The following is a 14,544-nucleotide window of genomic DNA, read 5'->3' on the forward strand; positions in this document are numbered from 1 at the left end:
GGGAGGAGTGCTTGCTTATTTGCTTTATTGTTTCAAACGGACTACTGCAGCACCCAGAATTTGCGAATATTGTTGCACTGCACACCTGCGGTTCAGGAGTAGATCTCTATTGCACTTTCACATGCATTTCTTTTTGGAAGCCCTTGTACGCATGGCTGTTGCCCCGTTGCATGCATACTCTTAGTGGGTGGGAGGCAAGTCGCCGCATGATGCAAGCTAAAAGGATTTGATACGCTGCACGAGCGAAGCCAGGAACCCCTGAGTAGCCTCTGTTCGTGCTTCTCATAGATTGATGGCCATGTAGGAGGTTTTGTTGCAGAGCACCTGATGGGGATGGAAAGCTTATGTGGCGAGAGGGATGGGCACTTGCAAGCATGGAAGGTTGCCTAATATTGTAAGTTCTAAGTTCAGAGGACTGTTGAGTAACTTGGACCCGCATGCGCATCATGATGAGTGTGCCAGGCTATACTTGCAGTGTTGCGATCTGTTGAGTGTTGTCATCACAAGGCCTTGTCTCCATGAAAATCATATTTTTTGGGTGCAGAGAATACTCGTGACTGTTTTGAAATTGCATGTATCTAGATAGGGGACCCGCCAGTGCCGGTGCGCTCAAAATGCCATATGTGATTCCCTTTTTGTGTCAGTTTGCCTCAAAACAAGCATCTCTGAAGGGCTGCTTCATGCTGCATTGCATGCACATGCCGGCTCATTGTGCACAAGTAGAAGCTCATCGATAGAGGCTCAACGTGCTCCCCGAGTGGCACCATCCGCTTGTCATCGTGAGCGTCTGGGCGGAAAAAGGTACATTGATGCTGAGTGGCTGGAGGCTCTTATAGGAGGTTCCGGGATTATGTCCTGCCCAGGGCCTGACCTGGTGAGTGAGTGAGCGATACAGAAACTGGGAGTGAGTATTGCTGTGCCAGCTCGGGAGTCGGAAGTTCTCACCTGCTGTTTGGTGTGCTTGCATCGCAGTCCCAAATACGTTCAGCAACCGGAGATCGCAGCGATCAGAAGTGCCCATCGGCTGTTTCTGTGCCGCTCAGCGTTGCATGTGGGTCGAGGCTGGAGCCCCGCGATGCGCATCTGTGGAGGACGCAGATCAGTTTTAGTTACGCATCGCCGCTCATCGGCACCAGCAGTGCCGGACAAGGTTCAGCGGAGCAGAAGGCATTGATCCGGGGGCTTGTGCAGGCAAGCGCTAGTGGACTCGCTAGTCCTCAGTCCTCAGGGGCTAGACTTTAGCCCATAACCCAGCCGCCATTTCTGGGCGATCGGTGTCGATCGATCATCGAACAGACCAGCTAGCATTGCAGGCGACAGTCGCAGCCAGGCAGAGCGCGCGGGGGCAGCAAAGCCAGCTTGACCTTTAGGCAAGCCCTGACGCCAGCCGCTACGATGCTCTACACCTTCACCCACTACGCGACGCTCTATGAGCTCTACGTGGGCCTCCTGCGCGGCCTTATCGCCGTTGCAGTCTGCCTGTCCATGCTTATCAGCGTGGATCGCCTCTACAAGGTGCGGGTTCTGCCCTAGAACGTCTCCTAGCACGCTGCATTGCTTTGTGGGCACCCACAGAATATACACCGGAACTGACATCCACGTTTGGTTGCTGTAGGTCTTCGTCTACATGAAAATCCAGATGAGGACGAGGCTAACAGGGCGCAAGCCAGAGCATGAGTTTTCGGCGCGTCCTCTACCGGACCCAGCAGCATACAGCATGGTGTACCCAAAGGTACACAGCATGATCCAATGAGTTTTTGTGATGCATCTAGTGATATGGGAGTGTTGTGGAGGTTCAAAGGGTACAGAGGAATCGCGGTGGCGCTCAGTTTCGTGTGTGTTCCAGGTCGCGGTACAGCTGCCCATGTTCAATGAACGGGCTGTCTGCCAGGCCATCATTGACTCGGCGTGCGAGATGCATTGGCCTAGCGACAGATTCTGCGTACAGGTAAGCACAGCACTGCGATCGGCCCAAATGTCTGCGCCTTTCTGAGCAATACGCACTGCCAGTTGTCACGCATCTAGAGCGCATCAGCGGCGAGGTGAGAGCCAGCCTTCGCTAGGGGGCGGCTGGGGTGCCATATATGTTAACTAGAAATAACAGGCTCAGATCGGGACGTGCTGCGTCAAAAAGATCAACGCTTAACGAAAAAGCACAAATCATATTAGGATGTGAGCTCAGCATAAAAGTGGTACTAGGTGCCAGTTCTGTCCATAGATGGCGATCAGAAGGCGTGCTGATGGCCACAGCACACCAAAGCAGCCTGCTTGGACTCTCAGCTGGGATGTCTGACACAGCACAGTGGCAACTCTAGATGCTTCAGTCTCATGTCACCCACAAAATTTAGCCACCGAGCGGGCGCAAACAGCAGTGCTAAAGACTCAGTCTTGCACCTGATGAACGCTAGATGTGGCTGATCAGACTTGATCACGCCCGAGAAGGTGCAGGATGCAAAGAGAAGCTGCTCAGTACAGGAGTGCGCTCACAGCCTCACCCTTTGTTGCCCTGCCACAGGTGCTGGATGACTCCACCTGCAAAGCCACGAGGCAGCTGGTGGACGAGAAGGCTGCAGAGTGGGCAGAGAGAGGCGTCAAGTGCGAGGTTGTGCGCCGCACCAACCGCCAGGGATACAAGGCCGGAGCCCTCAAGGACGTGAGCGCCGATCACCATCTCCCTGACTGTGCTTGATCGGCAACTGTTAAAGTGACCCTATTCAGTCATTCCCTGGCCCCTTTTGCCTTACTGTTGGGCATCTTTGTAAAGCTGCATCTTTGCCGGATGTGCAACATGTAGCAGATCGTGTGAATATCTCAGGTGCCTGGAGTACCATCTGACCATGCCACAAGCGTGATTCCTAGCACATGCACTGGCAAGAAAGAAAGCACCACTGTGCATGCGTGACGTTGTGTGCTGAAAACTGATCTGGGTGGTGCAGGGCCTGGACCTGTTGGGAGACTATGACTACATCGCCATCTTCGATGCTGACTTCAAGCCGGAGTCAGACTTCCTGGTGCGTCTCAGAATTTTTTTAATTGGGAAATTTGTGCTTGCCAGTGCCTTATCTGCTTATGCACATGCTTTTATAGCTGCTGCTGCCGGTGGTGGTGAGCTTCGCAAGATGCCAGATGCAGGGCACCATGAATTTTAGACATTCCACCGCTCCAGCTTACTGTGGTAGCTGTTCAAAGGCAGCAAATTGTTCAGCTTGAACTTGGAAAATGGATTTTGCGCCCTGGTGCTTGAGATGCTCTGTACCGGTTGTCTGTTAATTGTGCTTTAGCAGACATGATTTGGCCAGATGGGCATGGCATGACTGTGGGTAATGTTTCTGTTTCTGACATCTTTGTTATTTATGTATGCAGATGCAAACCGTCCCCTACCTGATTGACAACCCCGAGGTGGGCTACGTGCAAGCCCGCTGGGTCTTCGCCAACCCCGACGAGTCATACCTGACTAAGGCCCAGGAGATCTCCCTCAACTTCCACTGCAAGTGCGAGCAGTTTGTCCACTTTGCCAGCGGCAGCTTCTTCAACTTCAATGGCACTGCCGGTGCGCTCTCTTGTCACTCACAGACCTGTACTTTGTCATTCTGACACCGGATGACATTGCAAGAATGGCATGTTTGTGGTCACCATACTGACTTGACTGCGCTAGACATGGCGACTTAGCTGGGCATGTTCTGCGCTACATACTGACGAGCCTGCTGGGTGATCTTGCATGAGTGTTTAATGCATGCATAGCTGGCTCAGCACCTGCAATCCAAGGCCAATGCCTGAGGCCAAAGCCCAACCCAATTCCACTCCCCTCGGGCAGTAGCCTAGTGACGCTGATGTCATTGCATTTAATCAACAGCAAAGCTTTGATCTCCTCCTACCTTGATTGACCTGTGCGCGCGACACTGTCAGCTTTGATTGCTTTATGAAAGCTCTGAAGCAAGCGCACTCGCAGTGCAATGTGATGCTCTAGCCTGAGAGGATTGGCTGAATGTGGCAGGCGTGTGGCGTCGCAAGACCATTGTCACGGTCGGCGGCTGGAAGTCTCGCACTACAGTGGAGGACATGGACCTGTCTCTGCGTACCTACGTCAACGGCTGGAAGGCCGTCTACCTCAGTGACACCACCTGCATGAACGAGGTGAGCTCCCACTCCTTGAGCACCCTAAATTCACGCGCCAAGACTCAGGCTTGAGCCCATTAGATGGGGCATGCTGTATCAGTTGCAGACCCCGTTCTTGCTGCCGAGGAGCACTCCTGGTGCAGCAACACGGGTACTGTGTCGAGTGAGGCATTTGCAATATCTTTGTGGGTGTGCAGAAGTTGGAAGCGCCCGGTCTCTCTGTAGCATGATTGCCCCTCGCTTTTATATATTCCCATAGCCAGAGACTGGCATGGCTCAAGGACTTATGATGATCTCCTAGCATCTGGTCATTAACATCATACATACATTGTGAGTGACCGTGTGCCAGATGATCATCATCAATTTCAGAGATATGTGGTGGCCAAAGATGATCTGATCCTTCTGCGCGGTGTCTGACCTGAGTTCTGTGGCCTGCGCAGCTCCCCGCCAGCTTCTTCGCGTTCAGGAAGCAGCAGCACCGCTGGACGTGCGGCCCAGTGCAGCTGTGGCGGCGTTGCTCAGGGGACATCTGGAACTCCAGCCTCCCCCTGGCAGCCAAGCTGGAGCTCCTGGTCCTCTACTTTGGCATCCGCAAATTCGCCACCCACTGGGTCTCCCTCGGCTTCTTCTGCACCCTCGTGCCCCTCTCCGTCTTCACCCCCGAGGTGTGTGTCCTTAAATATCTTCTCGAACCCCTGGAACTGCACCTTTGCAGAGTGCACCCTCTTGCACCCTCGTCAGGCAGCCGTGAAGGAGACACACTCTGTTTTCCTTGTGATGGCAGTCAGCAGCCACTTTGCCACTATGCCGAGCGGTGAGGAGCAATCCACTGGTCTCTGCCCAGATGCTCTTGAGCCGTAATCACTCGACATACTGCCAGTCAACTGGAGATGGGCTCAACAAGCGGTGCTGTTGATTGTTGTGGAGCTGTCGCTGTTGCTGTTGGCAGCTATTGGCCACAGATGAGTAAAGCAGGCGCTGAGTAGTTTGCATGCGTGGCTGTGCAGGTGAACATCCCTCTCTGGGCGCTGGTGCACCTGCCGGTGGTGGTGACCATCACCACAGCAGTGTTCACGCCCAAGGGCTGGCTGCACTGCATCCTCTACGTGCTCTTTGAGAACGCCATGGGCATCGTCAAGCTGTGGGCCGTCATCGCAGGTGCGCTGCTGTCTGGCCCACCGTGACCCCATCTCCCTTTTAATAACGGTGCCTAGGGGCGGTGATATTTTGGGTTATCAATGTCCGAATTGTGGGAGGTGGACAGAGACGCGACAGGCCTTGCCTGAGGCAGGACCTGTCGCATCTTGCTCCCCCTTCCATGCTTTGAGGCTTTATATGTCTATATAGGACACTGCTGCGGGCAGGAGACTGGCTTTTATTTCTTGATAGGAACTTGCTGCGGGTGGTATGAACTGCAAATGGCCCCCATCTGTGTCTGAACTGGCCTGCAGACGTTCCTGTGCTTCTTGACATGCCTGTGCAAGGGGAACATTTGCTGACCTGGCGTTGTGATCCTGTCTGCGCAGGCGTGCTTGACCTGAAGCAGGCGCAGGAGTGGGTTGTCACCACCAAGCTGGGCTCCTCCGACAAGCGCCCCGGCACCGGCGCGGGAGCGCCGGCCCCCGTGCTGCGTTTCTACGCCAGTGAGATGATGATGTCCACCTTTGTGCTGACCGCCGCCTTCTACGGCATCTTCTCCGTCAACAAGTGGTCCTTCTCCATCTTCCTCACCCTCCAAGGTAAGCTTCTTCTTTTTTACCCACCCTTTGGGGTTCGAAGGACCTTGAATGGAGGACTTATATCACCCAGAGCCTCACAATGCATGTAAGATGTGGGCTGTTTGGAGCGTGCTTGAGAGCTGGGGGATGATACCCCACCTTGTGCAAGCTGGCCTTGTTGAGCAGTCTGGTAATGAGTGGAACCTGCAAGGTTGGGATGTTCTACAGCTTTAGAGTGTCAATCAGTGACATGCAATTGGGATGAAATGCAGCCAAAAGGCTGTGTGCATGGCAAGTGTGATTGTGCAGAGGCTGACGAGTGTGGTGCCTGCTGCAGGGCTGGTGTTCTTCGCCTTTGCCTTCAACATGGTGGACTGCGGTGGAATCCTGGGCGGCCGTCTGGGCAACAACGTCAACATGCACGCTGCCTCCCTGAAGAAGGCCAAGGTGGGCCCTTGCACAGATCACATCTGTTCTTGACAGCCTCCGTGCCTCTTCTGTTGCCTCGTCTGTTGATTTTGCAAACACAATCGAGTCAATGGCTTGTCACTGAGGCTGTATTCCCTTAATTTGCTGCACTAAGGGTTCATTCCTGACTCATATAAACCACGACTCAATAACTATCTGCAAGTGGGTTTTCTTGAGTTCTGTATCACCCCATTTTGGGACCGCAGCTGGCCTGTTGTTTCTGTAGGCATGCTCTGAAGGAAGGAAGGTAGGAAGGAAAACATGTATCGGCCACCAAGGGCTGATTGGTTGTGATGAAAGCCTTTTAGTAATTAGTACTATCCATGACAAATTGTGCAACACTGATGGTCTGCATCACTTGTGTACAGGCGGCAGCGGATAGCTACAAGGCGACCGGCAACAAGGGGTGCAACATGGTGTCCGCCGCTCGCAACCTGTCGGTCAACGGCGCGGCGCTCAAGCCGGCCTACAGTTCCATCTTGTGATCTGCCACGTCAGGGAACGCCTGCGGCTGCCCGCGGCGCTGCCACCTGCCCGCTCCGGGCAGCCTTGCGCTGCCCGCCGGGCAGCGTCCCAATGGGCAAACATTGTGGGCTGCAGCACATTGGCTGGAGCTCTCCTAGAGTAGTAACATCAGGACCGGACTTTTGAGGTGCGAGGGAGGTGGCGCGCTGTTCTGCCTCTCGGTGGGGAGCTCGCGGGCTTGGAGTTTTTGCTGTTGTGCGCTCGGCTGGCTCGGGCTGTTCTGCTGCAATTCTCCTGGCGGCTGCTTTTTTCACCGGGTGGGCTGCTGCGGAGGTAGGCTGCCTGCAGCAGTAGGGTTCTGAGAGCGGTGTGGGTGCCACCCAGCTGGCTGGCAGGCAGAGAGAAAGCAGAGACAAGGGCAGGGGCTAATGGATGATACACAGGCGCGGCTGCCTGATTGTGATTGCTTACACTATTTGTGGAAGTGCCAAAACGAACGCTGCTCCCTGCTATGCGAGTGCGATGCCGAGTCAGGCTCCTCTGGAGAGCAAAATTGGCCCTGACCCCTAGAGCAATATTAGGATAATGTGTGTGGTACTTTGGATACATTCATGTCCCCCCGACACCGTTTATCACCCCTTGTCCGGAGCGCTGTCGCACACGTAGCAGAATAGGCTGTCAGACGGAGGGCTTTTGAGAGACGCTGGCAGTCAGCACCCTTATTTATGCTAATGTTGCACACGGGCTAGCACGGTTCCACAGAGGCTTCCTGAAGCACTGTTATGTCTGTGTCCCCGCCATCGACAGCAGGTCCAGCACAGAGACTGGACAAACCATTCCAGCTTGAGAAGAGAGTGAGTCGTCTCTTGCTAGCACCAAGTCCTGTCAGAGTGCACTTGTCGCTTACCCATTTGTCTGGTGCTGTTTCCACGCGTCACTGACGATGACACAATCTTCCTTCCAAGGGTATGATGTTTGGACAGATGATTTGCAAGGTTGAGGCAGCTGCATCCAGCTTCGTGCTGGATTGCCGCTCCTAATAATTAGGCAATGTTGATCCCCTGGATCTGAGTGGCCTCCTCTGCAGTCACTGACAGAGACGGCGCTCTGACAACCTGCTTTTAGGCGGTCAAGATAGGACGGACGAATGCTGCATGTCGGCGCTGCATGCGCCCTAGGACATGTGATTGTGGTACTTGTGTTCGCTCTGCTCTTCTTTTGTGGTATCTCTCGCATTGGCAGCAGGGGCTATAATGGGGTAGTAGATTCCGGGGCCCCCTAGATATGGGGCAGAACGATGAACAGGGACCGAAGCACTGGTGAGTAGGTTTCTGCTCCGACAAATTGGCACTTGCAGCGTAGACTCACTTGCAGTACTACTTACGGATCCCCCTGATGGGGCCTCGATGACGAAGCTACCGGCAGTGATGAGCTTGAAATGAATTGCACCCCCAGAATTTTGATTTGATGCTTTGCAAGGAACGCCCCTCGTTGTGACCCGCCACCTGCATGCAGCTCCAGCTGGGCTCCGGCTTTGAGGAAGTGGGCCCTTGCGCCCGGGGTGGTGTTTTGGAGGATGCACCGAAAGTATTCTGAAGTGGACCCAGCTGCTGCCTTGTTGCTCATTGTAATACACCAACATGATCAGACGCACAGTCCTTTGGGGTCGAGCCTTCGGGTTAGCTGTCCATTGACACACACTGAAGCACTCACTGCATGCATCTCGAAGTGAAGCCTTTGGAACTTCCACATTTGGAGTAAACAGCACAGGGGTGTTGATGGCACCGGGTCCAGCTCATGTGCATGGCGTGACTAAACTTATACATGCATGACCCTTTAGATGGAGACTCTCAAGCTGGGGCTGCCTATTGACTAGCAGTCTCCATCAGGCATGACCTAGTCTAGACCTTGCAAGCACATCGATTGTCATGCAAGTGTGCTGTACGGCCGAGCCTGGAAGAAAAGACTGGGTGGAGGATTGATGCATGGGGGGCGCCACCCTGGTCACAGGTTGAATCATCAGTTGGACCTTGGACGACCCTCGTAGGTGGCGCCTGCCCCTTGATCAAAAGTACAGATTCTCGAATTCCCCACTCTCCCGGCCTCACTCTGCCACGGTCGGGGACTGATCCAACGTGAGGGTGTGCGAGCCGTTGTGTGGGAAGGCACAAGAAACGGGAACACAGACCGGAGGGGCCGAGGTTTCCGTACCACCCAGTAGCAGAGACTCTTGGGCACTGGGTTCATCATCAAGATCCATTCGTGCGTGATGTGGGACTTGCCGAGGGGATCAAGATGGGGCATCAAGGCATACAATAGCAAAGATCTCTCTGCATGCAGTAGCTCTTCCTCCTGACTTGTTATGGCGTCGCTCGGCCTCTGATACTCAGCACAGGGCGTCGCAAGCATGCTGCTGTACACTTTCACGGCCTACAGCAGCTTCTACGAGCTTTATGTGGCCATCCTTGGCAGCGTGATCTCCGTAGCCATCGTCCTGTCGGTGTTCGTGTCCCTGGATCGCCTGTGGCACGTTCTCAAGTGCTTTGCCTTCCTGGCAAAGGCCAAGCTCACAGGACGGAAGCCAGAGGATGCCTTCACGCCTGGGCCACTGCCAGATCCTGTCTACGAGGGGCATCTTTTCCCCAAGGTTGCTGTGCAGCTGCCCATGTTCAATGAGCGGGCTGTCTGCCAGGCAATCATTGACAGCGCCTGCGAGATGGTCTGGCCGCGGTCGAGGTTCACAGTGCAGGTGAGGGCTCAATCTTTGCTTCATAATGTGGTCACAGTGCAGGTGAGGGCACATTCTTTGCTTCATAATGTGCTTGTCCATTGCCCAGCTGCTGCTGCTGTCCTGTGAAATCCCTGCCTGAACAACTGGCACCCCTGCAGCAGCACACAGCAGTGGGTGTGGCTGTGTGGAGCATGCTTCATGCCATGAAGGATGCTTGTAGAGCAGTCATATCTCGAGAGCAGGAAGTGACAGCGCCGCTGCAGTGCAGCTTTGCACGGTGATCAAGTAGGTTCTAGGATTAGCAGCTCTCCAACTCTCCACAGACGAGGGATCATGTCACAAGAATCATTTTTCTGCTGGCTGCAGGTTTTGGATGACTCGACAGATCAGGTCACAAGGGAGCTGGTGGATGACAAGTGCCTGGAGTGGACAGAGCGCGGCGTGTCCTGCGAGTGCATCAGGCGCACCCACAGGTCCGGCTACAAGGCTGGGGCGCTCAAGGAGGTGCGCTGCCCTCTGCCTATGCTTCCCAGCTTGCTCCTGTTTCCCATGTGACAATGGAGCACAGCATGCCAAAGCAATTAGGCAACAGAGTTCCTGCATCGGAAACTGATGGTATTTGCATGCATGGGCCATGCATCATTCCTGCTGAGCATCTCCATAATATCTCTGAGTCCTTGAATTTGAGCCTTGCATTCTCCACGCATTTTCCATGCATTCTCCAGCAAGAAGCACACAACCTGCGCTTTTAGAACCTGGACTGCAACAGAGGACCCCCACCGGCAACTCATGGTGTGACGCATGGTGGATCCAGGGCATGAACTTCCTGGTGGACTACGACTTCATCGCCATCTTTGATGCTGACTTCAAGCCAGAGCCAGACTTCCTGGTGTGCTCTTACCTGGCACATGTGGCACTGCATGCATGCCACAAGCCTTTCATGGCCGTCATGGCAGGCATTGTTTGCATGTCAGCACATCACTTTTCTCACATTGGCCTGCGCAGAATGGTCCACCTAGTGTGCCATCATCGTGATCTTTGCATGCACATCTGATCTGGCCAGACATGGTCATGTCATGAGGATGAAATCAAAGTACAATGCAACACGTACAAGGCAGTGCGACCACTGAGAGGCTAGGATCAGGATTGAAATGAGAGACGCTGCAATACCGTCTGGATAAGATAGAGTGAAAAGTAGCTGTGTTGTGCAGATGACTATGGTGCCTTGGCTGATCGACAACCCGAGCATCGGCTATGTGCAGGCGCGCTGGGCCTTCACCAATCCTGAGGAGTCCTACCTGACAAAGGTCTGCGCTGCCTTTGTGCCCGCTTCTTTAAGGTTATAGAAAACACAGGCATGGCAACCAACCTTTGCTAGCCCAGATGATACTCTGATTCATACTACAACCTGACATGTAAGAAGGGATGTCAATGCCATGCACATTGCAATAAGATCTTGGCATTGATTTGACTCAGGACCGAGCTCAGGATATCCTTGGTGCTTGCAGGCGCAGCAGATCTCGCTCAATTACCACTGCAAGTGCGAGCAGTTTGTGCACTTTGCCAGCGGCGGTTTCTTCAACTTCAATGGCACTGCCGGTGCGTGCAGCTCTTGAACCAACATGCACCACAACTCTAGGGATATGTTTTTGTACTTTCGTTCCTCCTTTTCGTTTCAGCCAGACCGGTCAAGATGTGCGGCAGAAAAGCTGCAGATATCTGCTCTTGTAGTCACCGAAAGGGACAGTCGACATGCATGCTTGGTTGAATGAAAGAGTGATACGTTGTTGGCCATATAGCTAGGTGCATCATGCTTGCCATGTACAGAAATGTGATATACTTAGGTGCATCATGCATGCATGGATGGCCCCGGCTGGCGGGGGGCGGGATAAGTAGTGAGCACCGTGCCCACAGTCGATTGGGTCTTGCTTGGATCTGGCGAGTCCATCAAGGGGTAGGATGATGGCCGCCTGGAACTGCAGCTTGTCTGCAGGACACACCTCGCCTCTTGGCAGGAAAATCGTTTAATAATAACAGTGATAATCATGCATGCCTAGTACATATTTTGCTATAATCTTCAAGCGCCAGTGCAGGCATGTGGAGGAGGAAGTGCATTGAGACGGCTGGAGGCTGGAACAGCCGCACAACAGTGGAGGACATGGACCTGTCTCTGCGGGCCTACATCGCCGGATGGAAGGCCATCTACCTGCGCGAGGTCACCGTGCTCAACGAGGTGACTGAGATATCCAACCCCCCAGGTACAAGCATGTACATGCATTCATGCGATCATGCATGCATGCAGCTGTGGGCATTCATCAAGGCTCTCATGCATGGGGGCCAGCATGCATTGGCCTTGTGTGGGTCAGGATGTGCTTTGTGTCAAGTGCAAGAATGGGAGTGTGAGGCGGTGACATGAGGCTACACCATGTCTGATGTCACTGATGCATGATTGAGAGATGTCTTGAGTTGATTTGAATTCTGTTGGAAGGAGCCCTGCAAAATATGCCGTCATGTCGAGGGACAGTGCTGCGACAACAAATTCCTGATGCAAGTTTGTGCGGCTGCCGTGCAGCTGCCGGCGAGCTTCTTCGCGTACAGGAAGCAGCAGCACCGCTGGACCTGCGGCCCGGTGCAGCTGTGGCGGCGCGCTGCGCGGGACATCTGGGCTTCTAGCCTGCCCATGGCATCCAAGCTGGAGCTCATTGTGTGCTACTTTGGCATCCGCAAGTTTGCCACGCACTGGGTGTCCCTCGGCTTCTTCTGCACCCTCGTGCCCCTCTCCATGTTCACCCCGGAGGTGAGGGGCTTTAATTCTTTTGCCAGGCGCCAGCCCTATAAAAATCGCAGACAATCGACGGAATCCAGAGGCTTAGAGGCTCGACGTTTGAATTGCTTGTTGTCTTCAAAGACCTCCACAAGAAGTCATTGCCTTGCCATGGAAGATACACTCGTGGGATTGTGCACCTGCAATCCTCGGTTTCGCATATGCAGGTGCAGAGTCCTGTATGAGTCGTTTTTATTGCTCTCCAAATGTGCAGCACTTCTCAGAGCCATGTGAGATGGGCAACTTGGGATGTTTCACAGGTGTCTATTCCGCTGTGGGCGCTGGTGCATCTGCCGGTGGTGGTCACAGTCACCACTGCAGTCTTCACACCCAAGGCAAGCCACTCCTCTTTACTGTCCACATCCTATTTTCATATATTTTCTGGACGATCTGCAAAGCCTCGATGTGCGAGAAGCAATCTGGGGGCTCAGAATCCATGTGCTCTGCTGCAGGGCTGGATCCACAGCATCCTGTACGTGCTGTTTGAGAATGCCATGGGCGTTGTCAAGCTGTGGGCCGTCGTGGCAGGTCTGTGACCCTCCCTGTCTGGCAAATCTAGTTACTTCACACACAAGACCTCTCATTAGGCACACTCATGAGACAGTAGAGATGTAGACAGGTGTGACAAACTCACGGGTTAAAGGGTGACTGAGAGTTAGAGTCTCAGAAGGGACTTGTGTGAAGTACGGTCCGCTCAAGATCTGAGCATGCAATAGTAATCCAACTCTACACTACAACAGGCTTCAAGGAAAGGCATGACCTGTCTGTGCAGGCGTGCTTGACCTGAAGCAGGCGCAAGAGTGGGTGGTGACCACCAAGCTTGGCGCCTCCGACAAACGCCCCGGCACCGAGGTGCGCCGGCCCTGCTGTCATTCTCTGCTCCTTGCATGCATTGTACGAAATCTCTTACGGCCCTGCGCTGCCTGATTATGAGGGAAACACGTTCTCCAGACATCTGTCCCTACACAGTGACTCCAATGACATCATGCGCTCTCTGGATTGAGCTTACGTTTAATTGTATTGATCTGAATTTGTTAGTGAATGTGTTATTCAATGCCACGTGTCCCTCACTTCAAAAGCGAGTGTCATGGAACGTGATTAAAGTAAAAAGGATGCTTGCTAGAAAATGTAGAAGAAATGAAGAAATGTCGGTATATGAGAACGATGCTTCTTTTGCGCGCAGCATCCGTTGAAGATGCGCACGTGCCGCTTCTACATGGGTGAGCTGCTGATGAGCCTGCTGGCGCTGTCGGCCGCGCTGTACGGCATGGCAGCAGTCAACCGCTGGAGCTTCTCCGTTTTCCTCACGCTGCAGGGTGAGGGGTGCCTTTTGGCAACTTCTAGAGTCCCCCTCTCATGAGTCCTTCTCATGCTCTTGAACTAGGAAGTAGTTGCACCATCCACTGTGTCATGCGAGCATCCTGTGGGGAAGCATGTTCTTCCTTTGCTGTTCTTGTTTCACTGCTGCTGGCCAATCTTGGAGCGCATTGCTCTCTTTGGGGTGACACTTTCTTCTCATTTTAGGAGTGGGGCATCCAGCATTCCTTAGAGCACTGAGTAATTCTGAAACATTGTCAGTGACACATCTAAACACTTGCCAAACTACTAAATTTTCCCAGATTTCCACGGGCAAGCAGAGACTACATGGGCTTGGTTCAGGATCAGCAGGGGAGCCCTATTCAGGCTACAGCATGTTTCAGGGTGCAAGATTCAAAGCTCAATAAGAGGCGATGCTGCGCAGGTCTGGTGTTCCTGGCGTTTGCGCTGAACCTGGTGGACTGCGGCGGGATGCTGGGCGGACGCCTTGGGGATGGCCGCCGCCGCGAGAAGCGCACGCGGCCGCCGCAGCCGGCGCGCATGCCCAAGCGCACCTTCACCATGTGAATCCACCCCGGCCCAACCTCCGGCTCGGCCGCGTGCTTGGATGCCGCGCGATCTGGTTCATCATTTGGACCACCTCTTGAACCAGGCGAATAAGTGGAACATTGGTCGCCGTGGGTAATCATGACAAGGAAGATGATGGGAAGTAGGTGGCCCAAGCAGAGTCAGGCATTGCAAGTCCACTGCCAAGCCCCCCGGGCTGTCCCCCGGCCCCAAATGGTCCCACCAATAACGCAGCACATTACTGCGCAAACGAGTGTGGCCATATACAAGAAGGGGCATACTGTGGAGCTTGGACACATAATTGGATACGGATATTGGTGAGGCACTGCTGCGGTGTG

General features: G+C 53.9%; 2 protein-coding genes across 2 annotated transcripts; both read left to right on the top strand.

Moving 5' to 3' along the window:
* Positions 1-908: 908 nt before the first annotated feature.
* On the top strand, positions 909-8,417 carry COCSUDRAFT_66059 (nucleotide-diphospho-sugar transferase). Its single transcript, XM_005648191.1, has 12 exons — positions 909-1,515; positions 1,616-1,732; positions 1,847-1,948; positions 2,516-2,653; positions 2,937-3,011; positions 3,364-3,550; positions 3,995-4,134; positions 4,557-4,781; positions 5,124-5,274; positions 5,643-5,855; positions 6,172-6,281; positions 6,671-8,417. The coding sequence occupies exons 1-12, from the start codon at positions 1,396-1,398 to the stop codon at positions 6,785-6,787; spliced, it is 1,695 nt and encodes a 564-aa protein (XP_005648248.1). The 5' UTR covers positions 909-1,395; the 3' UTR covers positions 6,788-8,417.
* A 988-nt stretch (positions 8,418-9,405) lies between these two features.
* COCSUDRAFT_2833 (nucleotide-diphospho-sugar transferase) lies at positions 9,406-14,101 on the top strand (the record flags this gene model as incomplete). Its single annotated transcript, XM_005648192.1, has 12 exons — positions 9,406-9,516; positions 9,865-10,002; positions 10,313-10,387; positions 10,710-10,805; positions 11,007-11,097; positions 11,592-11,731; positions 12,071-12,295; positions 12,583-12,677; positions 12,789-12,850; positions 13,095-13,216; positions 13,518-13,638; positions 14,064-14,101. Coding segments are annotated over 12 exons (1,314 nt in total), but the record flags the coding sequence as incomplete, so codon positions are not given.
* Positions 14,102-14,544: the final 443 nt, after the last annotated feature.

The sequence above is a fragment of the Coccomyxa subellipsoidea genome, assembly GCF_000258705.1.
Source record: "Coccomyxa subellipsoidea C-169, whole genome shotgun sequence".
Classification (NCBI taxonomy): Eukaryota; Viridiplantae; Chlorophyta; class Trebouxiophyceae; family Coccomyxaceae; genus Coccomyxa; species Coccomyxa subellipsoidea.

What these genes read in the sequence shown, in the direction of transcription:
- COCSUDRAFT_66059 (XM_005648191.1), top strand. Translation starts at nt 1,396, where the DNA reads ATGCTCTACACCTTCACCCACTACGCGACGCTCTATGAGCTCTACGTG. An exon ending in ACAGCATGGTGTACCCAAAG is followed by an intron (nt 1,733 to 1,846) that starts GTACACAGCATG and finishes TGTGTGTTCCAG; the next exon opens with GTCGCGGTACAGCTGCCCAT. An exon ending in TCTCCGTCTTCACCCCCGAG is followed by an intron (nt 4,782 to 5,123) that starts GTGTGTGTCCTT and finishes GTGGCTGTGCAG; the next exon opens with GTGAACATCCCTCTCTGGGC.